Here is a 23,747-nt window from a genome sequence, read left to right as displayed (position 1 = left end):
GGCGGACCTCGGCTCGTCCTCGGGCCGGCTCGGCTTCCGGAGGCGGACGGAGCCGGGGCCGCGAGGCGCCCTCCGCGAGTCCGAGCTGCAGCGGAGGCCGGCGAGAGTCAGCCCGGAGCCTGCCGAGCCCGCCGGCCGGCCGCGACTGCGGCTCAGGCCCCGGGGCAGTCGGGAGAGCGCGCTCGGGAACTCTCGTGCTGCCTCGGAGCCCTTCGGGCCGACTCGGGTCCACACTTCGGGCAGCTTCGACCCTCCTCGGTTTCAGACTCTGGGCGTCGGCTCGGCTCGGCTCGGCTCGGCTCGGGCTTGGCCGCGGCTGGGCTCCGCTTCGGCCCCGGCTCGGGCGGCGACTTCGGGCGGCCTCGGCCCGGCTCGGGCGGACTCTTCGGCCCCCACTTCGGGCTCGGCGCCCGGCGCTTCGGGCAGCCCCGCTCGGCGCCTTCGGGCGGGCTCGGCGGAGTCCGGATGGAGGACTCGGACTCGGCGGCAAAGCAGCTGGGCCTGGCCGAGGCGGCGGCGGTGGCGGCCGCGGCCGCTGTGGCGGCGGCGGCCGCGGCCGCGGCGGGAGGCGAGGCGGAGGAGCCAGTTCTGAGCAGGGACGAGGACTCGGAGGAGGACGCGGACTCGGAGGCGGAACGCGAGACGCGGCGGGTCACGGCTGTGGCGGTGATGGCAGCCGAGCCCGGGCACATGGACATGGGCGCCGAGGCCCTGCCTGGCCCCGACGAGGCCGCCGCCGCCGCCGCCGCCTTCGCAGGCAAGTGCGCCCGCGCCCGCGCCCGCTGGCCTCGCGCCTCGCCAGTTCCCGCGCCTCGCTGGTTTCCGAGCACCTGCCCCGAGCACCTTCCCCGAGCACCTGCCCCAGGCTGCAGGCCTAGGAGCACCTGCCTGGTGCAGGTGCCCTGTACGCCTGCCTTCCTCCACCGTCCTGGCCCTGCTTTGCGTGCATGCCTGTTTCCATGTGTGTCACTGTTGTTCTTCATTTTGTGCCCCTTCTGGAACCTTCTCAACACCTGCCTCCTGCCCTTTCTGCCCTCTCTTGGTCCATCCTGGGAGCTGGTGGCATAAGATGATCAAACATGGGTTTTATCCTTGAGGAGACCCAGGCGAGTGGGCATGTCCAGTTGCCTGGAAAGCTTCAAGTGCTCAGGGCCAGTTCAGGTGTGGTTTTGAGCATGAGTGATCAGGAGAGTCCTCATCCAGAGACAGCAATGCCTCTCTCAACCTGGCAGGCATCTTCTTCCTGGCTGCCTTTCTTGTACACATCTTCTTTCCCCTCCTGCATTGCCAAGTTCTTGTTTGTGCCACTCATAGTTTCTTGACACAGCATCCTGGATCCCAGGTTCTGTAGCACAAGGAGCCTTGAGCTGTGTAGCATCACCCCGTGGAGGTAGTGCAACCCCAGGATGCTCTCTGCAGTCAACATGTCCCTGCCCCACCCCCCACCCTGTAGAGCATCAGTCAGGTCCCTTCCCATTTGGAGCTCCCAAGTGCCCCAGCAGGACTTGCAGGTGAAGCTCAAGCCCTGGAGGAGCACTGATTTGCTGCTCTTCTTGCATCCTGAGGAGCTCTTCAGGTTTTGGACACAATGTCTGTCCTGCTATGTGGGTTTCATGATAGCTGTGGCGATCAGCTCTAGTTGACATTCAGCTCCTCTGGGTTGGGGAGGGCCCAGCTGTCCAGGTTCCACTGGTCCACTGCTGCTGGTCTCCAATGATTTGTCAAGCTGCTCCCAAGACTGAGGAGACCTCATGGATTTGTTGGTGCTGTCCAGCATGAACTCTGGATTGGCATTGGTATTTGGGTATTTTTGTCCCTCTTTGCACACCTTTTTCTGAATGTACAAAAGAAATGTGATGCCATTCATCATGATATCAGAGAAATATGTCTATGTTGTATGTTTCTTCTGTGGGTGAGAGAGAGAGTGATGCTGGTGATACAACCTAGGGCCCGATGCATGCCAGGCAAGTGCTCTGCCACTGAGCCACACCCCAGATTTTCTGCAGAATTTTAAGATTCTTTTAAAGATGGACACCATATCTTTATTTATTTTTATGTGGTGCTGAGGATTGAACCCAGTGCCTCACATGTGCGAGGCAAGTGCTCTACCACTGAGTGATTCTGCAGAATTTTATAGCTGTGTTTTTAAGTGTCAGAGCATTTCAGTTTTTTTTTTTGTTAAGAGATGCAAAAATCAGGGGCTGGGATTGTGGCTCAGCGGTAGAGCGCTTGCCTAGCACGGGCGGAACTCGGGTTTGATCCTCAGCTCCACATAAAAATAAAGGCATTGTGTTGTGTCCATTTACACCTAAAAAATTAAAAAAAAAAAAAAAGAGAGATGCAAAAATCAGATAATGCTCGGGTTTAAGTGATGCAGACAGACAGGATGCCCACCACTGGGCACATGGCTGCTTGAGCTGTCTTCAGGCTTGTATCCAGATTGGGGTCCTCAGCTTAAGTGGTCAGCTTACTTTTGGCTAAATGGTGAGAATGAGTTAGCTGCCCCAGGGTGGCCTGATAGTGGGGACTGAGGTTAATGGGTATTGTGGTGCAGGTTGGTGGGTGTGGCTAATGGAGGGAGGAAGACTAAGCCATCATTTGAGCATCTGCCATATGCCAGAGAGTACCCTGGGCATGGGACAATCGAGAGCCCTAGGCAACAGAAGGCAGTACTTGCCTCTGCAGAGGTGGGGAGGGCTGGTGTGAAGGGCGTTGGCAAGGAGTACAGCCCATGTGCAGGAGCCATGTGGCCTGTCTGGGTGATGGTAATGGCAGGGCCCAGCAGACCTTTGTGGAGCCCTTCAATGTGTTTGGGCTCCTGGGAAAGGCCGACTTCCATGTCCGAGGGGGTGGGGCACAGCAGGTCAGTGTGCTTCTCAGGAGGAAGATTTCTGGGGAAGGCCTGGAGTCAGTCCTCAGCAGGGGCAGTGAATGTGAGGCTGTGGTCCCCTGTTGGGGGTGGAGCTGAGGCAGCAGAGGGACCAGGAGGGACCAGGCCAGACTTGAGGCTGCTCACCGTTGCTGGAGTGGGAGGCATTCCCAGAGGCCAAGGCCGAGGGTGTAGTCTGGACTGATCCGTGGCATTAGCCTCTTTGCAGAGGGAGACAGTTGTGGAAGAGCTGGGGCTGGCTGGGGCAGGAAAGGCCTTGCTGGGAGTGGTGCTTTCCTCCCCATAGAGCTCGGGTGACTTGAGCATGGACTGGCTGTGTCCCCTGTGCACTCTGTGAGTGCTCAAGGTCCCAGAGCGGGAGCACCACCACACCAGGCAGGAGTGCTTCATGCTCCCGTGTAAGGACCCTGGGCCTGCCTTGTTTGTAAAGTGAGGTTTCTCATATTGCAGAAGTGACCACAGTGACAGTGGCCAATGTGGGGGCCTCTGCAGACAACGTCTTCACAACATCAGTGGCAAATGCGGCCTCCATCTCAGGACATGTTCTGGTAAGCTCTCTGGCGCAGGTGGCTCATGCTGTGGCCGGCACCCTGGGCTCCACACAGCCTGGTTGCCAAGTCCCTGCTGGGGCTCAGTGCTCAGGAGCCTAGGGCTGGGCTGGGGGAGGTCAGAGAGGAGGTGCTGCCGTGAGGTTGGCCAGGAGCCTCAACTGGAGCTGAGGGCCTTGCGGTCACCTCACTGCTCAAAAAAGGAAGGTACACAGCAAGTCTGACTGCAGGAAGCGTGAAGCCCTGAGGCCTTGCAGCCTACGGCAAGTCTGGCCAGTAGCTGACCCACTTGCTTATCTTGTCCACATGGCTCCACAGATGCACAAGAGTCCGTGTGCCTCCCAGCCCTGTTCTCCGAGCTCACCTGCCTGCCATGCTCACTCCTGTCCTCTTTTTTTTAATTTTATTTTCTTAATATTTATTTTTTAGTATTTGGCGGACACAACATCTTTGTTTGTACGTGGTGCTGAGGATGGAACCCGGGCCGCACGCATGCCAGGCGAGCGCGCTACCGCTGGAGCCACATCCCCAGCCCCTCTTTTTTTTTTTTTTTAAAGAGAGAGTGAGAGAGAGAAAGAGAGGATTTTTAAATATTTATTTATTTATTTATTTTAGAGAGAGAGAGAGATTTTTAATATTTATTTTTTAGTTTTCGGCGGACACAACATCTTTGTTTGTATGTGGTGCTGAGGATGGAACCCGGGCCGCACGCATGCCAAGCGAGCGTGCTACTGCTTGAGCCACTCCTGTCCTCTTAAGACAAGCTGCGGGAAACCATTCCTGCTCCAAATGACAAGTGTGCCCAAGTTCTTAGCCCTTCCATGGTTCTGCTTTCTGTTTGAGGTCTTCTGGCACAGGTGGCAGAGGCTGGGAGGGCAGGGTCTTCAGAAAGGGGGCTGCTCTCACGGAGCATTTTATGCTTTAGCGGACAGATTTGCAGACACTTTGCTGAGGCCACATAGGCTTAGCCCTGGCCTATCCTTGTTCTTGGCTCTGTGTTTACGTCTCTTGGGGTCATCTCTAAAGGATCTGGGGTGTCTGGATGAGCAGCTCTTTCCTGCTGATGAATGGCAGGAGCCTTCCTGGAGGCTGCCTCCTGGTAGCTAGATGAGAGGCCTCTGACTGCTCAGCCGACTCAGCAGAGGTGTCCTCTCCTCTAGTCTGGTAGGACAGCCCTTCAGATTGGGGACAGCCTGAACACTGAGAAGGCCACGCTGATCGTCGTCCACACTGATGGGAGCATCGTGGAGACCACTGGGCTGAAGGGTCCAGCGGCTCCTCTCACCCCAGGTACCAGCAGCACCTGCTCCCCAGGCCCTCTGGAGTGTTCTTTTGTTTTGTGTAGAAAGTTTGGAATTCCAAACGGTAGATTTAAGTACAAAATATGGCGTTTCCCAGGCAGAGAAGGTACAGTCCCTAATTGAAACAAGTGCACACCTGGGGAGGCAGTGCAGACCTGGTCACGTGCCCTGAGGGCTCTGCTTGTGCTGTTCTCGCCCCCACTACCTCTCTCTTCCCAGGTCCTCAGTCTCCTCCAACCCCCCTGGCTCCTGGCCAAGAAAAAGGCGGCACCAAGTACAACTGGGACCCCTCAGTGTATGACAGCGAGCTGCCTGTGCGCTGCCGGAACATCAGTGGCACGCTCTACAAGAGCAGGCTTGGCTCAGGTGAGGTCATACGGGACCACCGCGGGGCCAAGGACGGCTGTCACGGCACAGCACTCACTCAGGCTGAGCTGTGGGTGCCGCCCTGTGACCAGAGCCCAGGTCACAAAAGGGACTGGGCAGGGACAGGCCTGAGAATGAATCTGGGTCATAGTGGCCTAGAACCAGAGAGGAGGTGAGGGAAAGGTAGGGATGGAACATGCTCCCCAAGAGCTGCTCAGCACAAGACTTGAGGACAAAGGATTCTGGAAGAATCCAGATGCTAAGACAGATGCTGAACATGAGGCACTGTGGATCTTGCAGTGACCACATGGTGAGTGGACAGATCAAACAGGTGGTCAGAGGCACAACCATGAATGAACTCATGGCGATTTGCCTGGGTAGCCTGTCAGGGCGACTACAGGGAGGGTGATCAATCAGAGGCCAGGCAGGGCTGAGAGGCATCCAGGAAGGAGGTGGAAGATGAGAACACTTGGGAGGGGGACCTGGCTTGGTGTCAGCCAACTGTAAGTCAGCAAGGGACCTTTTCTCCTTTCAGGTGGCCGGGGGCGATGCATCAAGCAGGGTGAGAACTGGTATAGCCCGACTGAGTTTGAAGCCATGGCAGGAAGGGCCAGCAGCAAAGACTGGAAGAGAAGCATCCGCTACGCGGGCAGACCCCTGCAGTGCCTCATCCAGGTACACAGGCCTCCTGGTGTCTCACACCACTCTTCAAGGCGGTGGCACCAGCTAGTCTCAGAAGGCCTGGACTGTGGGGCACCAGGGCTCAATCCAGTGTGGCCGGGCAGCATCTGACACCAGCAGCTTGCCACGTAACTGGGTGTGTCTCTTGCCATCCCATCTTCCCAGCAGGATGATGCTGTGGTGACCTGCAGGCAGTGGGGCTGTGGGAGCTGGTAGTGCCTGGCACAGGGCAGGCCTAGGGAGGGACCACTGCCCACAGGAAGAAGCCCAGGAGACAGCTCCTGATGCGTTGCATCCCCCTGACATCCCTGGAGGACTTGCCATTCCTGCTCAGGCTGGCTCTTGGGCTGCACTGATGGAGCGGCACCTGTAGGGTCTTGCTCCTAACAGAGGTGGAGCCTGTGGCCAGGATGCATTGAGACGCCAAGAAGTTTCTGGAGATCATCATCTCTCCCATCTCAGATATCTGTCCCTGGGAGTGGTGGGTAGTGACAGAGCTGCTGCAGTCCTGCGAGGAGTGGGCTGCTTGGGTCTGACTAACGCTTCAGGCACTTCTGTGTTTCAGGATGGCATTCTGAACCCTCATGCAGCCTCTTGCACCTGCGCAGCCTGCTGTGATGACATGACCCTGGTAAGTGCCAGCGTGTGCCTGCAGCCAGAGCCCCTCCATCCCTGCACCTCTGCCAAGGGCACCACCATTCTTTCCTCTGGGCATGTTTGTCCCTGGGCATGTCCCTGGTCACTTGCCTGACTGCAGAGAGTGGTGGCTTCAGGAGGGCATAGAAGCCCAGCAGTGAGAGAGGCTCTGGTGTCACTGTCAGCCCAGAACCTAGAACACCCCTTTCAAATTAGCTGCAGCAAACTGGCTGCAGTGGCCACACCTGTAAACCCAGTGACGCTGGGGCAGGAGTACTGCAGGACAGCCTCAGGATGGACTGATGTGCAGGCAAGACCATGGACAGTGCCCCGGGGTCTGTGTGCTCCAGTGAGTTACACGGGGGTGGACTGGTGGACCGGTGGGCAGCTGGGAGCAGGGACAGTACCTCAGGGTCAGTGTGCTCCAGAGAGTCACACAGGGGTGGACTGATGGGCAGCTGGGAGCAGGGACAGTGCCATGGTGGTCAGGTGTGTTCCAGTGAAGCAGGTAGGGATTTGTGCACTGGAAATGGAAAGTGCAGATGGGGGAATTCAGAGATGTGGATAATCAAGAGACATACCACGGGCTGGGGTTGTGGCTCAGTGGTAGAGCACTCGCTAGCATGTGAGAGGCCCTGGGTTCAATCCTCAGCACCACATAAAAACAAATAAGTAAAATAAAGATATTGTGTGCAACTACAACTGAAAAACAAATGTATTAAGAGAGAGAGAGAGAGAGAGACAGAGAGATACTACATCCACGTTGGGAAACAACAGGAAGATTCCAGTTTTTCAGGTTGATGGATAGCTTAACATTTCCTGTCATGATCCCGGTAGATGCAGACAGGCTGACTCTAAAATGTTTGTGGGAAAGTAACGAAGATGAAGTAGTTGAAGCAGTTTTGAAAGAATCTGCATGGTGACAGCACCCTGCAGGTGTAAGGTCCTAGTTGTCCACAGGACAGTGGCGTTTTCAGGCCTGCTGGGGTCTGGAGGCCAGACCAGGGTCTTTGCAGGAAGTAGCGCTGGGACCTCAGACGTCTGCGCAAGGAAGCGGCTTTGATGGAACTTAACACTGAAGGAAAGGGAATTTGAGAAGGGTCACAGACTGGGTGCAGGAGCCCTCAGAAGGGAGCTGGCCTGTCGTCTCTGTGGCCTAGGGCGGGTCCTTCTGGGGACTGGGCTGCGCTGTGCTGGCTGCAGGTTGCTGTCGTCTCTTCTCCTTGAAAGCACTGCTGGCTGCCTGGCTGCCATTGCCAGGAGTTCTCTTGAGCCTCCCGCCTCCCATCTTGCCACGCCACTCGTAGGGTCCCTGGGCAGGAGCAGGAAGCCGGGATCCTCTGCCCTCAGCATGGCACCACCCGTCTGAACCTTTCTCCACAGAGTGGTCCCGTCAGGCTCTTCGTCCCATACAAAAGGCGCAAGAAGGAGAATGAGCTGCCTGCAGCCCCAGTGAAAAAGGACTCCCCCAAGAATATCACACTCCTTCCTGCGACAGCGGCCACCACCTGTGAGTCTTCGTGAAGACCACGCTGTCCAGCAGGGAAGTGCCCTTGTCACCTCCAGCTCCACCAAAGTCAGAGAACCCCTGTACACAGCATGGGAGGAGGGGCCACCTGGCTGCGTGGCTCTGGCCCCTCAGGCAGACAGAGCATCGGGGCAGAGGGTGTGGCTGGGAGGCTGCACCCCGGTAGTGGCCAGAGCAGAGCACAGGAAAGGGGCCGGAGATGAGATGCACCCTCCAGGGCACAGTCCTGCAGATTCCTCCACCTGCCATGCCCACTCGGGCACAGGAATGCCTGAGGCCCAAGCCCTCACCATCCCTTGGCTCCACAAGCCCACCTCTGATGCTGTGGCATGGGGACACTAGTTTCTTAATTCAAGAAAATTATTTAAGATTTTGTTTTGCTTTTTAGGTGTGAGTCTGGTTCATAGTCAGAGCTTCATGGGCTGGGGTGGGGTGGGGAGGAAGTGTGTCCTTGGCTGTCTGGAATTCTCCCAGGGGCTCTGAGTTTGCTGGCTGCCCATTGTCCTTCCTGCATCCTGATGTCCCTGCGCTCACTCTGGCTCGGCTCCTGGGGACTTTCTGAAATCTGCCCTCTCAGGGAGTGGCATGTGTACAGGGCCTGGCCTGGCCATTCGTAACATGTGTCTCTGCCTCTGCAGTCACTGTGACGCCCTCTGGACAGATCACTACCTCGGGAGCACTGACGTTCGACCGGGCATCCACCGTGGAGGCCACTGCTGTGATATCTGAGAGCCCAGCCCAGGGTGACGTCTTTGCGGGAGCCACAGGTGTGCCTTCTCCCACCTGCCCTCTGCCCGGACCCCCAGGGTGCATCTCCCTCCACCTGAACGCCTCTTGTGGCCTCCGTGCAGGCTGGGCACAGGTGGGCAAGCTGTGGCTGTGGGCTGGTGTGACCTGGCCACAGGGTGGGCAGAGCAGGGGCTGCTTGGCATTTGCAGCTCCTGCCTGAGGCTGGGCTGAGCCGCAAGTTGTCATAAACATGCCGGAGTCCATGCTGGAGAGAGCGGAAACAGGCAGGTTCATGTTGGTCAAGTCTCCCTTCACCAAGCACCTCGAGCCCCTTGGTCATCGAGGCAGACACGGCACCCCCCAGCTGTCCACAGCACCTGTGGCGGGAGCTGCAGCTGCATGTGCAGCCTGGCGAGGTCTGCTCCTTTGTACCCAGCTGGCAGCTGAGTGCCCATCCCTTTCTCACCACAGTGCAGGAGGCCGGCGTGCAGCCCCCGTGCAGGGTCGGCCATCCCGAGCCCCACTACCCCGGCTATCAGGACAGCTGCCAGATCGCACCCTTCCCAGAGGCCGCACTGCCAACCTCTCACCCCAAGATAGGTGAGTTTGTAGGAATTCACATACGTGCAGGTCATCACCCTCAGAGCTGCTTCTGTGAGAGTTTCTCAGTGAAACAGGCGCTAGGTCAGAGCTGGCACGGTCTGGCCCACTGCCTGTGTTTGTAAATAGTGTCATCGAACATAGCCGTGCCGTTCAGTTATGTGATTACAGTGTGTGTGCTCGATGGCAGGCTGTTCCCGGAGAGACCAAAATGCCAGAGCCTGCACAGGCATCACCTGGCCCCCTGGGAGGAGGGTTGTATTTGCAGGCCCTCTTCCAAAGAGGTCAGGCAAGTCCTGGGCGAGTTGTCTCTTCAGAGCTGGCTCAGGGCAGCATCTTTGGAGAACAAAGGCCAGCATCTGCATCCTTGCGGCTGAGAGCCCAGGATCCTGCCTGTGTATGTGTGTGTGTGTGCGCGCGCGCGTGCGTGCACCCAGGGAGGCTCTACCACTGAGTGATGTGAGTGAACCCAGGGAGGCTCTACCACTGAGCTACATCCGCAGCCCTTTTTAGTTTATATTTTGAGACAGGCCTCACCAATTCGCTATACGTGCTATTTAACTGTGTCTTCCTTAGTGAGGCCTTGTCTCAAAAATGAGCCAGGATGACGCTCGGTGGCAGAGTGGCCCGTACAAAACAAATAGCCTGAGATCCTTGTGCCTCAGCCTCGAGTCGGCCGCCCCTGGCTATCTTCTGTCTTTCTTCCTTTTTGTTTTTGGTACTGGGGATTAAATGCAAAGGGCTTTATTTCTGGGCCACTCTTTTTAAAATTTTTTATTTTGAGACAGGGTCTCACTAAGCTGCTCAGGGCCTTGTTATATTGCTGAGGTTGGCATTGAACTTGTGATCCTCCTGCCTCAGCCTCCTGAATCACTGGGATGACAGGCCTGCACCACCACAAGTGCTTCCACCTGGCTATCTTTTAAAAACTTGGAAATAATCTCAAATATACAAAAAGGTTGCAAACACAGTATGAGAACCTTTCTCCTAAACTATTTGAGAGTGAGTTGGTGACATACCCTGGAGAGCATCGCTGTTTTCCTAGAAATGGGAATTGATGGGACACTCAGGAGAGCATTGCCTGTGGCTCCCCAGACTTGGTGAACTGGAGGTTCCGCCCTCCACGCCTGGAGCTTGGGAGAGCTGTGTGGGTGGCCCTCTCCTGGGGACACATCTGTGGATGTGGCTGCTCAGTGCCTCCCTGGAGCCCAGGATCTCCTCCAAAGTCAGCAGGCAACCCTGACTTTGGTCAGGAAGGACCTGTAGGAGGCCAGCTGAGGCCAGTCAGTGTGGACGCAGTGCTTCCTGTGGGTTCCCTGGGCCATGACCACAGCTGTTATCACCTGTACTCAGCAGGGTCCCCTGAGGAGGCTGGTGAAGTCCAAGCTCTCAGCTGCCTCTGGTTCTCTGCCTGTTCGGGTTCTGGCCCAGAATGTGCTGGAGGTGTTTCAGGTCTCGGTCCCTCTGGAGCCTGCTCCTGCTTAGTCCCCAGATCCCATGACATTGTGTGTCTTAGCCAGGTGCAGTGGTGCACAGCTGTAATCCCAGTAGCTTGGGAGGCTGAGACAAGAGGATTGTGAGTTTTAAGCCAATCTCAGCCATTTAGCAGGGCCTTAGTCAACTCAGTGAGACCCTGTCTCTAAAATACAAAATAGGGCTGGGATGTGGCTCAGTGGTTAAGTGCCCCTGAGTTCAATCCCTGTTCAAAAAAAGACTACGTCTCTCCCAGACCATCTAGTGACCTCACAGTGGGAGCTGGAAGGAATTGGGTTCCCAAGGGCGGGAGGTTAGCCTGGCACTCGCTGGTGCCCCAGTGCGTGTTGCTATTGCGCCAGGCCTGCCCCAGGACTGCCAGGTGGGCCTGCCCATTTGCACAAGCGTCTCTGTCCTGCAGCAGCTGGGGGCTTGAGGGGTCTCTAGGTCCAGTCCAGGGTTCCAGGGTTCCTTCAGTCTCCTCTTGGCATCTGTGTGACAGGCTTCTCTAGCCATGAGGAATGCTACTTTGTGTCCTTAGTGAACCCCTGCGTCTAACTGGTGCTACGAAGGCCGTCCTGTGCACAGCCATGGTGCTGCAGCCCTGGCTCTCCTGTCTGTGGCCCTGGCTGAGTCCCCTGGCCCTACCCGGGTCCTGCCCTCCTGGACAGTCTCCTGCATCTCACGTTGCCTGCCCCATGGACATGGGCCTACAGGTGCCCACCCCATTTGCGCACACCAGGGCTCAGCCAGGGCTTCTAGTGACAGCATTAGGAAGGTGCCCTGAGAAGCTAGGTAGGCATGTTGGAAACAGACGGGTGGCTGTCCCTGAGTGTGGCAGGAGATGTCGGCCACAGAGTATGCCCTCTGACCTTGCCAGCCAGCGCTCATTAATTTCCCGTCTGTCTCGTTTCCCTGCTGCAGTGCTGACGTCACTGCCTGCCTTGGCTGTCCCACCCTCCACCCCCACCAAATCCGTCTCCCCCACGGTGGTCACTGGGCTGGAGATGTCAGAGCAGCGGAGCTGGCTTTACCTTGAAGAGATGGTCAACTCTCTGCTGAGCACCGCGCAGCAGCTGAAGACCCTGTTGGAACAGGCCAAGCAGGCCAGCTCCTGCCGAGAGGCCGCGGTGACCCAGGCCCGGATGCAGGCTGATGCAGAGCGCAAAGAGGTAGGCAGCAGCCGTCCTCCCGCCCAGGCCAGCCCTGTGGTCCCCATGAGGTCCTGCTGCCTCCAGGATCCCTGGGGCAGACGGCTTTTGGGTTCTGTAAATAAAATTGGTTATTTTGGGCTGGGGATGCAGCTCAGTGGTAGAGGTATGTGTGAGGCCCTGGGTTCCATCTCTGGTACCAGGAAAAAAAAGTTTGCTTGATACAGAGGGAGAACACGTACGCCCAGGGGACGTTCTGCTCCCAGGTGACCTCGGTGCCCACACCCCTGACTGAGGTCAGGATGTGCTGCCGGCTGCAATAGCAGGTCTACCAGAGCCTGGGAGCTGTCATTGCTCAGGCACGTGCTCGCAGGTCCTATCTCCTGCCGTCTCTGGGGACTGGTCACCCTGTCCAGGGGACTCTGCCCTCCCATTCTTGGGCTCCTTGGACTTAGAGCTTGGACCTGGGTCCCTCTCTGGCTTGTGTAGTCTGCATCCAGCCAGGAGGTGTGGCAGTGCTCTTCAGAGGTTCATGTGGAGTCCCTGTGCTGCCCAGGCTGGCCCTGAGCGCCTGGCCTCCAGGGTCCTCTGCCTCTGCCTCTCACATGCTGAGACCATGGCTGCACCCTCAACTTCACGTGTCAGGAGCCAGCGGGGCCAGGTGTGAGCTCAAGTCTGGTGATCAAGCCTGCGCCAGGGCTGGGGCTCCCAGAACTGGCCTCAGTGCCCACTGGTGTGTGACCCTGGCCATGTGGTTAGTGGAGACAGCTCAAGGCACTGAAGGGACTTGGGAAGGTTGAGGGCCTCGTCCCCAGCTGCTTCTGGGCATGGCCTCATGCGCATACGACCCTGCTGACCAAGTCAATGGTGACTTGACTGCTGTGGGGACATGGCCACGAGGCTGGACAGGAGGGCAGTCACTGGGGCCTGTGAAATGGTGAACTGGTTAGAGCTGCATGTCCCTGGAGATCCAGCTCCGTAGGCCTCTTCGGGGAGGGGTGCTGCGGCACGGGGGTGGCACGGCCACGTGTGGCCTTCGGAGCAGAGCAGAGTCTGCAGGCCACGGGGCTGCAGGAGGTAGGCCCCCTCGCCAGTGTCAACCTGCTGTTTGGAACCCAAGAAGAGATCAGATTTAGTCCAGCTGAGCTAGTAAGGGGATTTTTGCCAGTTTTAATGGAAAACTAGCATAATTAGTTCTGCAGAGACTAAACGGGGCAGAGCAGATGCCCTGGGCTGTCCAGGGTACAGCGTCCAGCAGGCATCGGCTGAGTGGCCGTGGGGTCTTGAGTCTGAGCCACAGCCCCGGCTTGGGGTTGGCCAGGCTGCCCTGGCCAGTCCCAGTCCCAGTCCCAGTCCCTACAACCTACCCCTGCTTCTTTGGCTCTTTCTCAGCCACTCGCTGGTCCTCACAACGTCCTCCGTGCAGGTCCAACCTGCCTTAGTAAGACGCGCAGGCAGGAAGAAGAGCCTAGAGGCGTGGGCTCATGGTTTCCTGGAGAGTGCAGCAGGAGCAGCGCCCCGAGCCTGGAGGCGCATGGCTTTGGCCTCTGAAGCCCTGGCACCCACCTGCCGGGTAGCACAGTGGACAGGCACCAAGAGCTGCCCACAAGAGGGCGGCTGCCTGTGACCGCCCTTGGACTCAGGCAGGACACAGGATAGCTGCAGCCAGGAGTATGGCCCTGTGCTGTGGTCTGTCTCCAGTCACTCAGAAGACAGCTACTGACCAGCCTGCTGTCACCGCCCAACCCAAGTCCCAGCCAGCCCCTTGGAAGCCCTGCCTGGTAGTGGTGGAGCTACCCAGAAACGCTGTCCCCAGAGCCTCAGGAGGGGGCTGCCACTAGGAGCTGTGTTATGGTGGGAGAATGGCCAGGCAGGGTGAAGGCAGAGGGGTCAGGCACAGAGGCCCTATAGTTCCCACCCGGGGCCGACCCCGTCGCCATGGATCTGAAGTGCGCGAGGCTGGCCGCAGCGGTTTCTTGGTTTCGCAGCCAGGGCGGCTCTGGCCCAGCCCGGGGACATGCTGTTGGACTGGTCCCTCGATCTGCTTGTGCATGCGCCCCAGCTTTCAGATCCACTGCTGGGTGGGGCTTCCTCTGCTCCATTTGCTTCCATTGCTGTTGGTGCCTGATTTGTGCTGCCTCTTAGAGAAAGCAGTCCTGGGCCAGTGGCCATGGGGAGGACACTCAAGGCTTCCTCTGCCATGGGGTGCCAGCAACCGCGTGGCCATCTGGGGCAGGCCAGGCCTGTGTGTCAGGGCCCTGTCTAGCCACCTGGTGTGAGTGATGGGTCTGGGCCTCCTGGTTTCAGCTCCTGGGTCTGGGAATGCTCTAGCAGTTCTCCTGAAGCCCTGGCCCTGGCCACTCCCATCTCACTCCTGCCCTCTGTGCAGCCCCTGTGGAGGCCAAGCCTCTGTGTGGAGGAGGGCTGCTGCCTCTGGTTCAGGCCCCAGCTCTGGAAAAGGAGCCCCTGGAACTGTCCCTGTGGGTCCAGAAGGGTACATGGCCCTCTGCTCCGAGCCCCAGTGTGCCCCCACCCCCTTTGTCCCTGCAACAGCCATGGGGCCAGGAGGCTGTAGAGCCCCCCAGGCCCACGGAGAACCCACCAAGGAGTGCGTGCCCCTTGAGACACAGGAGTCCCCTACAGTCCCCAGGGACAGCCCTCCAGCTGGGGCTGCTCCAGGGGAACCCTCCTGGCCTCAGGATCGTTCAGGGACAGGTGAGGCTGGAGCTCGGATGAGGACACAGTGTGTGGTGGCCGGAGGTGCCTGTGTGGCTGTGGACGGCAGTGGCTGTGGCGGCTCTGAGACGGGCTGTCTGACGGAAGCTCCACCTGGCTGGGTGGACGCACTCACACCGTGGTGACTGGAGAGTTAATGGGCCAGTTGCAGGTGACTTGAATTTCATCTCACGATTCTTGGTGGCTCTTGGGAGGAGCTGCCTCGCCACCACCACTCTTAATAAACTCCAAGCCAGTCACCTGGGCAGAGCCTATGATGCGGCTGCCCCTGCTCCTGGTTGCTGCTGCAGCGTGATCAACACCCTGGCCACCTGGGTGCAGTGCAGGTGGACAGTCTCCTGGGGCCTGGGGTAGCAAGTCTCAGATGCCCTCAGTGTTGGGCCAGAGGCTGGGGGCTCCCTGTCCATGGCAGACGCCAGTCGTCTTGCTGGCTGCCTGCTGTCCCGGGACTCTGAAGGCGGGCCTCTGAGGAATTGCCCACCAGCTTGAGCTGCTTGGTGTGGGAGTCCAGGGGCTGCAGCCTCACAGCTGGGGGCTCCCGCAGGCCCGGCACTGTGTGCTTCCATGGCCTCCTCATCTCTGTGCTTTGAGACCTAGCGTGAAAAACCACTTACAGTGGTCCTGAGATTTCCCGCAGGTGTCTGGGACCTTCTAATAGGGCTGGGTTGGCATGGCCAGGCGGCTCGCCATGGTGTCCCCAGGGCACCTGCACCTGGAGAAAGCCTGTTTAAAGTGAGCTTGTCCTGAGGCCCAGTGCAGCAGCCACACCTGCAGTCCCAGCAGCTCGGGAGGCGGAGGCAGGAGCACTGCAAGTTTAAGGCCAGCTCAGCGACTTAGTGCAACCCTGTCTCAGAACTGAAACTCAAAAGGTCTAAGGATGTGGCTCAGTGGTAGAGCGCCCCTGGATTGGATCCCCACTGCCACCAAAAAATACTGAGAGAAGCAGTTTGTCTTGGGGTCACCAGGTCGTTTGAGTTCCTTGTTCCTCACCCCTGCAACCTGAGAACCTGGCAGCCTCCCCTGAGGTCCTCTCCCCAAGAGGTGGCTCTAGCAGGACGAGGACCACATCCCATCTTCCCACATCCCTCGTGGGTTCCCGACATCCACGAGACCCTGTGGTCTCCTCAGCCTCCCTCACCTGGGCCAGGGGGTCGGTGGAGTGGCTCTCTCTGTGGACCTGGTCTCCCAGTGAGTCCAGGCAGTGGGCAGGCAGAGCTAGGGAGACTTCTGGAATTTCTCTGATGGGAGATTTGCTTCCCCCCCCCCATCTGTTTGGTCACTTATTTCTAGCAGGAAGGGCCCAGGGCTGGGATCCTGGCTCCGGAGTGCTCTGGCACACCAGCACGGGCTCCTGACTCTAGTGCTACAGGACACATGGGGCTGCTGCATCCCTGCCCCAATCCTGAGTCCCCGCTTCCCCAGAGCCTCCGGCTCCTGGGATGGTGACCGCAGCTCCTGTAGCCTGTGGCTCTGTATGTGGCCTTGTTCCAGGGGCACCTGCCCCTCAGGTGTGGGTTGATTCTGAAACCTGGGTTCTCCCTGGAGTCTCTCCCTTGGTCTCAGGTTCTTGAAGCCTTTTGTCATCTAAGGTGGAGCAGGAGCTCGTGGTCAGTGCCCAGATTCCAGCTGGGTCCTGCATTCTGGAGTGAGTGGGTGCTGAGTGTTGGTGGCCGTGAAGACAGCGCCTGACAGAGGGTGGCTGGGGTTCAGAGCAGAAGGCCCAGGCTGGTCAGCAGAGCAGAGTGGAGCAGCATTGTCACCTCAAGTGCCTGGCTTCCTCGTGTGGGGCCACAGTCAGATCTGAGGTCTCCAGGGAGCCCTCCCGCCAGGTAGCGCATCCGGCATGCAGCACCCGGAGATCAAGAAGGAAAGCTCTAGTCACACAGCTTGACGGAAAGGCGCAGGCAGCCTCCACTGCAGCGAGCCGCCGGGCAGCGGCCGAGGGGAGAGCAAGGCACCTGTGCCAGGGCCACGTGTCGTGGGGGCTCGGCCGGGGGGGCTCGGCCACCCGGTGCTGCTCTCCCTACCATTCCTGTGCTGGTTTTCCCTAGTCGCTGGCCTGGAGCGGGACTCCTTGGAGCCTGAAGTGGACTTCCTGGGCAGGTGCCCGGGGAACGCGCTGCTCAGCCTGGGGGCTGCTCACGGGGGCCCAGCTTCCGTGCACTGACGCTTCTTGTCCTCCTTGCAGCAGTCCTGCGTCAACTGCGGCCGGGAGGCCCTGAGCGAGTGCACCGGCTGCCACAAGGTCAACTACTGCTCCACCTTCTGCCAGCGCAAGGTAGCGTCTCTGAGGGCCCACCCTCCCCGGCACGGAGCTGAGTGGGCGCCTGGCAGCCCTCTGCCGTCCTATTCCTGGGGTCTCAGTCCGCCGTGGCTGTCCAGAGCCTGCTGCTGCCCGCAGCCTCGGCCCCATTCTCTGCAGAGGCCCAGGGCTCCCTTGACCCTCGGCCCCCCTGGTCCCCAGGGTCCTCCTCTGCCTGAGATGACAAGGCAGCCAGGACCAGTCCGCTCCTGTGTGAGCCACGGGTGGCAGTTCAGTCCCCAGGACGGGTCACTGCATCCTATGGCAGTGCCCGGGCCAGGCAGGCCTGGAGCCAGGCCAAGGGGCACCTACCCTTTCTGCCTGCATGGGGGGCTGCTGGTCCTGAGAGGCTGAGGGAGGGGTCCCCCGCCCAGCAATGGTGCAGCGTCCCCGATGTCGTCTCTGTCCTCGATCAGAGTGCTTGGGGGCAGGTAAGGAAGACTTGTTCTGAAGTGGCCTCAGGTGGCCAGGGCGACCCTGCTCTGCACTCCTCACCTGCTGGCTGCACACTGCTTTCTGCAGGTGCAGTTAGGGTGAGTGTTGTCAGAGCTGGGCCTGCCTCTCCCCTCCTAGGCCAGCCGGTAGCTGCTGGCCACATGTCTGTGGCCTGGTCCTTGTGGCTCATCTCCCAGTCAGAGCAGCGTCCCCTGTTCTTCACAGGGCATTTCCTAAAGGACAGGCTGCTGTGGGAAGGTCAGGCCTGTCTTCCCGCTTGCTTTGTGGGGACTAGAGTGAGGCAGGAGGAAGTGCTGACCCCTGGTCTCATGGCAGTGCCCTTCCCAGCCCTGGAGAGGAATGCCAGGAACAGCTGGTTCTCACACAGGCCTGTCCCCGTGGGTCCTGCTCTCTTGTTCCGCTTTGTGCCCATTTGAAACTGCCCCTCAGTTAAAAAGGCAGGACAAGAGACCTGGTCCTAGGTGGCCCACCCTGCCTCCGCAGGTAGCTCCTGCTGGCAGACCCCTCCACCAGGACCCACGGCCGGGGGCTCTCTGAAGCCCAACCATCTGGTCAGGAGTGCACAGGTGGGGCAGGTCAGGGGTGGGCAAGGCCACGCAGAGCCAGGCTGGAATGGCCTGGGGATCTTCAGGTGTGCAGTGCCCACTCCGGCAGGAACCCAGGCCATCCTGTCAGGCCCTGGAGGGGGCACTGCTGCTGCCGCCTTCGTGCAGCGTGGGCAGGCACAACCTGCTTCCTCGGCAGCCTGCTCCCCCGGGGGTGGGGAAGCAAAGCTTACAGCCTGTGTCCCTGAGCTTCCTCACCCACCTTTTGCACTGAGAAGGGCATCCAAGGTCATCCCGCTGCACTCGGGCGCAGCAACCTGAACCAGCGCCGGGTCCCAGCTGTGCGCAGGAGGGTGGCGCTTCTCCCCAGTGCTGGGCACACCACCACAGTGACCAGGTCAGCCAGGTGACAGGTGCCCTGAGGTCACGGGGCAGGTGTGCTTGTTGACAGAAGACCCACGTCCTGCAGGGAGCACCTTAGGTTGGTCCTCCCTCAACACAGTCCATAAGGCCAACGCGGTTCTCGAGTTGGTGGAGAGGGTCTCAGAGTGACCACCAGACAGGACCTGAAGACGAAGCCGGCTGCTCTTCCTCACCAGTCACAGCTCCTGGCCTCACTGACCCGGGGCTCTCCTCACGCCCACTTTTCAGCTCAGACCCTGAGGGAGCCACGTGGGATCTTTATGCCACCATGTCCTCCCCGTCCAGGCCCCCGGGACCTCTGCCCAGCTCCAGGGAGGAGGACTTTCCTGTGGCCTCTGCTGTGCAGACCACGGCCTGCGGGACCGTGAGGTGGCCAAGCTCCTCTTGCATGCCCATGTCCAGCTCACCCCTCGGCAGCACTGGGTGCCCAGTGGTTCTTTCCTCGACGCCTCTGTGTTGGGAGTTGGCTGACCGCGTCACGGGGTTTATCTCTGAAGGCAGCCCTGCTGTGCTGGTCACAGACTCTCCAGCACAGTCACTCTGAAGTCTGGGTGGTGGGAAGCTGGGGTCCTCCTGTGCCGTCTTGCTCAGCGCTGCCGTGCTGCCTCTGGTCCCCCGCAGCCTGTGGCTTCTGAGATCTCCTCTGACCTCTGGGAAGCAGTGTGCTGGGCAGGGCTGCACCTGACCATGGTGACTGGGGGGCTGTGCGCGCCCGAGAGTACCCGATGTCCCTGGGTATCTGTCAGGATGTCCTGGGCACACCTCACAGTTGTCCTTCTGACTTTGTCCCACAGTAGTTGGTCTGTCCGTGTCTTGTACCTGGTATTGAACCTGGGGCCCTCATCACCGAGCCACATCCCCTGCCCGTTTTGTTTTTTATATTGAGACAGGGTCTTGCTGAGTTGCTGAGGGCCTCACTAAGTTGCTGAGGCTGGTTTTGAACTTGCCATCCTCCTGCCTCAGCCTCCAGAGCTGCTGGGATGGCAGGCGTGGCCCCTGCTCTCAGCCAGAGTAGTTTGTTTTGGATGCTGTTCTGCCCTGGCCTCGTTTCCCGATGGCTCGCTGCCAGTGTGAGGAGACAGTCGGCTTCTGCCGCCTGTCCCCTTGTCCTGTGACTCTGGTGTGTTTCGGGGCTTCACCACGGCTCCTCGGTGCTGGCCCCTCCGCTGTGGCTGGGACGCCTTTCTCCTTTCTCTTTCCCCGGCTCTGACTGCACCCATGGACCCTCCAACGGGTCATGGGAAAGAGGGGCGAGAAGTTCTCACCTGGCCCCACGTCAGGGCATTCCACTCTCCACCAGGTGTGAAGTGGCCTCAGGGTTTCTGTGAATGTCTTTTTCAGAAGAGGACACTTGCCAGGTTCCCAGCTGTGAGGGTCACGGGGACTGTGTCGTAGCCAGGCTGACACGTCACGGCGCCTGACACATCTTGGTGTAGCTCGCTTGACACATCTCACCAGGACGGGGCGAGCACTTTGTGAGGCGGACTGTGTGTCCTGGTGTCTCGCAGGGTGGACGCTGGGCCGGAGGGTGCCCTTCTGCTCTGCCTTTGGGCGGCCGGGAGCCGGCGAGGCCCTCTGGGCCTTCCTCAGGCAGCTTCCTCACGACCCCCTCTTCCCTCGCGGTTCCTCTCGAGCCCGTGTTGGCAGTTTGTGGTTTTCTGGGAATTTGTCCACCTCACAGTCGTCGGGTGTTTGGTGTAAAGTTGTCCCACATGTCCCTGAGGATCTTTTGGGGTTTTTTCTTGGTACTTGGAATTAAACCCAGAGGGCTTTACCTCTAAGGCACATCCCGTCTCCTGCACACCCTCCCCTTGTTTTTCTTAATTTTGAGACAGGGTCTCATTAAGTTGTTAGGGTCTCCGCAAGTTACTGAGGCTGAACTTGAACTTGTGACCTCCTGCGTCAGCCTCCCGAGTTGCAGGGATTCTGTGGACCACTGTGCCCAGCAGGATCTTTTAAATTTTTATGTGGTGTTTAGCCAGCTTTTTCATCACTGTGGCCAAAAGACCTGATGAGGACGACATAGAAGCTGGGCACAGTGGCGCACACCCGTAACCCCAGAGACTTGGGAGGCTGAGGCAGGAGGATCGTGAGTTCAAAGCCAGCCTCAGCAACTTAGCGAGGCCCTAAGCTACTCCGCGAGGCCCTGTCTCTAATAAAATATAAAAAATAGAACTGGGGATGTGGCTCAGTGGTTAAGGCCTCTCAGTTCAATCTCGAGTACCAAAAAAAGAACATAGAGGAAGAAATGTTTATTTGGGGCTTATGGTTTCAGAGGTTCAGTCCCGTTGGCCACCTCTGCTTCTCTGGTGAGGTGAGACCCAGCATTACTCGGGAAGGCTGTGGAGGTAGGAGGCAGCTCAGAGCCTGGCATCCGGGAGCAGTGAGAGCAACGTGCCCCAGGGTAAAAGGCACACCCCAGGACCTGCTCCTGGCAGCCACTGCTGCTGGCCTCTCCTTCCCATCCGCGTCCTCAGGCTGCGGTTCTCCTGAGCACCCGAACACGGTGCCGCCTCCGTCCCTGGGCGTCCTTGCTGGACCTGCCATGCGGGACTCTCCAGGCCTGTCGCCTCTGCTGATCTGTCAGCGAGCAGGCCCTGGGGTCTTCCTGGGCCAGGGTCTTCCTCCCTGCCCTCCCCTGTGCTGTCCCTCCTCCCTGTGTGGCGCGTCTGCGAGGTGAGCGTGTACGTCACTGACGCCGTCTCCCTGACATGCAGGCTCAGAGGGACGCAGGCTGAGGCCCTTTCCCTTAGGTCCAGACAGTTCTTCCCAGGCCTGGGTGAGGCTCGGGGCAGGGCTGGCACAGGGTGTCCACACCCAGAGACAGGCGGATTTTTTTTAGCTCAAGTTTTCCTGGGGTTTCTTCTGTGATGAGCGAGGTACTTAGAAGGGTGTTGCTTTTCGAATATTTGTGGATTTCCTGACCTGCCTGCTGCCGTCCACGTCCAGCTCCCTGCCTGTGTGGTGTGGAGGACACCCTCAGGCTTCCTGAGCGTGTCCCAGGGTGCAGTGTCCGGGGCTGGTGCTCTTTACTGCTCAGGCTGCTGCTGGTGTTGAGAGCGAGTGCCCAGGTTCCTCCTGTCCCAGACTGATGGCTCTTGGACGTGCGCTGGGGCCTGTTGTGGGCCAGCAATGTGTGGTTCTCATCTTGGACTCCTGACCCAGCCCCTGCCATTCTGGGTGGCCCTCTGCTGCCTGCACTCTGAGGAGCTCGCTTGGCTGCCTGGCCACGTCTCCCGGGGCCACACGTGGAACTGAGGGCACTGAGCGGCAGCTGTCCGTGCGTCTGCACTCAGCATGGCCTCCTTCTGCTTCTTCTCTTCCTCTTTTTCTTTTGAAAACAAATTCATGTTTAAATATAATCAGAAAAATCATGTTTACACTTGGAATACTTCCTTTGTGAATGTAACTGGATCGTATTACCTTAGATTCTGATTTCGGTCGTGCAGTCTTTTCCTACTCATCTCATTTCCAAGATTCTCCCCATCATCATGTGCATGTGAATCCCATCTGCCCCAGGTTCTTGTGGGCTAAAGGCGCCGTTCTTTTCTGCAGTTCAGAAACACTGCCAAGGCCTGTTCTCCATGAATCTCCTGACCCTGTCCTCAGATGATGCAAGTCCTCCAGCAGCCCTGCCTCAGCCTCAGGGGAATGAGCTTGAGAAGTCAACGCGGGGGGGGGGGGGGGGGGGGGGGGGGGGGGGGGGGGCGGGGAGGCCCACTCCCCTGCTGGGTGGTGGGTGCTGTGTGTTGGGACAGGTTTTCTGGTGGGTGCAAGGATTCCGTCACTGCTTCACTCTTCACGGTCCTCGTGGTGTGTGGAGCCCGTGGTGGCTGACCTCTGATCTCTGTTGCCCCAAGAGCATGGGCAGGTCTGGACACAGGCGGGGTAGCTCACAGGAGATAGCCTCTGGGGTGAAGGCCAGGGCCATCACCCCCCACCACGGCCCCTCCAGGCACGAGCTGGCAGCAGCCATTGGCCTGTTAACACGGTGTCCCTCCTTTCAGGACTGGAAAGACCATCAGCACGTGTGTGGCCAGTCGGCAGCTGTCACCGTTCAGGCAGAAGAGGTGCACGTAGCTGAAAGTGTGATTGAGAAGGTGGCCGTGTGAGCCGCCCCACCTACCCTACCTGCCGGAGGCCTCACAGTGGAAGCCCCCACGGACTGTGGGGGTCGTGAAGGGAACTTGCTGGACAAGTTATCCACGGACTCCGAGTGGACTCGGAGTGGACCCTGCCCTGCAGATGAGCTCTTGCCACCCAGAAGCCCTGAGGAGGTTCTGTGGCACTGTGGGCGGGACAGGGTCCCTGCCCTCAGGGTGCTCTCCCCGGGATCATGAGCGTCAGGCCTGGTCAGGTGTGTGTGTGCTGTGACGGTGCACACCTGCTGTCTGTCGACAGAGTTGTAAATAAAGTCCCACCCACCCGACGGCCACGCCAGTGCCAGCGTCACAGGGCCCTGGGTACAGACCGCCTTGCAGGCTCTGTCCTGTGGTCTGGAGTGCATGGTGCTGGCTGCAGCCTCCTGACCCACCATGGTGAGGGTGGGCACAGGGCTTCTTTTGCTGACCACCTCTGGCCCCATCGAGGCCTCTGAGGTGACAGGGTGTCTGCCCACTGCCTGTGCCTGGCACTCACCCAAGGGCCCTCTGTCACCCACCTGTAAGGCCTGAGAAGTCCTTTGGCTGAGATGGATCTGGGGGGATTGTGGCCACCTAGCAGTGCATCTGGGCCCCCTGGCCTCCAAGTTGTGCCCACCAGCTTGGAGGCTGCTCAGAGGCCCAGAGGCAGCCAGTCCGCCTGTGCCCAGGCCCTCTGCATGTAGAGTCCTGACCTTCACTGTGTCCACGCTGTCCCTCCTCACTGCCCAGAGCCGTGCTGACAAGCCTCAGCAGGACCAAGGGCCGGAACCTCTGGGGAGACCCACTGGCTGTTCGGGCGTCCCTCTCAGCCGTTTCTGTGAGCCCTACACCACAGGTGCCCCAGAGTCCTCAGCCCTGGGCCCTCCCCTGGACTAGGGATGGTCCACTCCTGCTGCCCAGAGTCCACACCCAGCATAGCCCTGGCACCCACTGGGATACCATCTGCAGGGTCAGCAGAAGGCTCTGGCAGAAAGGGCGGGGAGCCAGGAGGCCACCGTCAGTGAGCCCTGCCCTATCTCCTGCGGCTGAGTCGTGCCGGGCACCTGGGGGTTCCGAGGACCTGGGCTGAGCCCTCTTCCCACCAATCTGGGGTCCTCACGGCCGCTGATTCATTTCTGCCTGTGTTGAGCCCTGGTCCCCCTATCCACAGGCCCTCCAGTCCTGCCAGCCAGGCCATGGAGAGGCCACAGTGAGGTCCCGTGGCACAGCTGTGGTACAAGAGGTCGGGCTGTCCCTGCGG

At 59.3% G+C, this 23,747-nt stretch overlaps 1 protein-coding gene across 1 annotated transcript; it reads left to right on the top strand.

Annotated features, from left to right (window-relative positions):
- Nucleotides 1-450: 450 nt before the first annotated feature.
- Deaf1 (DEAF1 transcription factor) lies at nt 451-22,794 on the top strand. Its single transcript, XM_046444718.1, has 12 exons — nt 451-757; nt 3,341-3,438; nt 4,599-4,728; nt 4,959-5,105; nt 5,641-5,780; nt 6,352-6,417; nt 7,806-7,932; nt 8,589-8,717; nt 9,151-9,279; nt 11,677-11,924; nt 16,828-16,917; nt 22,373-22,794. The coding sequence occupies exons 1-12, from the start codon at nt 466-468 to the stop codon at nt 22,475-22,477; spliced, it is 1,701 nt and encodes a 566-aa protein (XP_046300674.1). The 5' UTR covers nt 451-465; the 3' UTR covers nt 22,478-22,794.
- Nucleotides 22,795-23,747: the final 953 nt, after the last annotated feature.

The sequence above is a fragment of the Marmota monax genome, unplaced genomic scaffold (genome assembly GCF_021218885.2).
Source record: "Marmota monax isolate L192 unplaced genomic scaffold, Marmota_monax_Labrador192_F-V1.1 WCK01_AAM20220418_F8-fsc00038, whole genome shotgun sequence".
Taxonomy (NCBI): Eukaryota; Metazoa; Chordata; class Mammalia; order Rodentia; family Sciuridae; genus Marmota; species Marmota monax.
The sequence above is the reverse complement of the archived record's forward strand: the minus strand, read 5'-3'. Positions and strand labels throughout refer to the sequence as shown.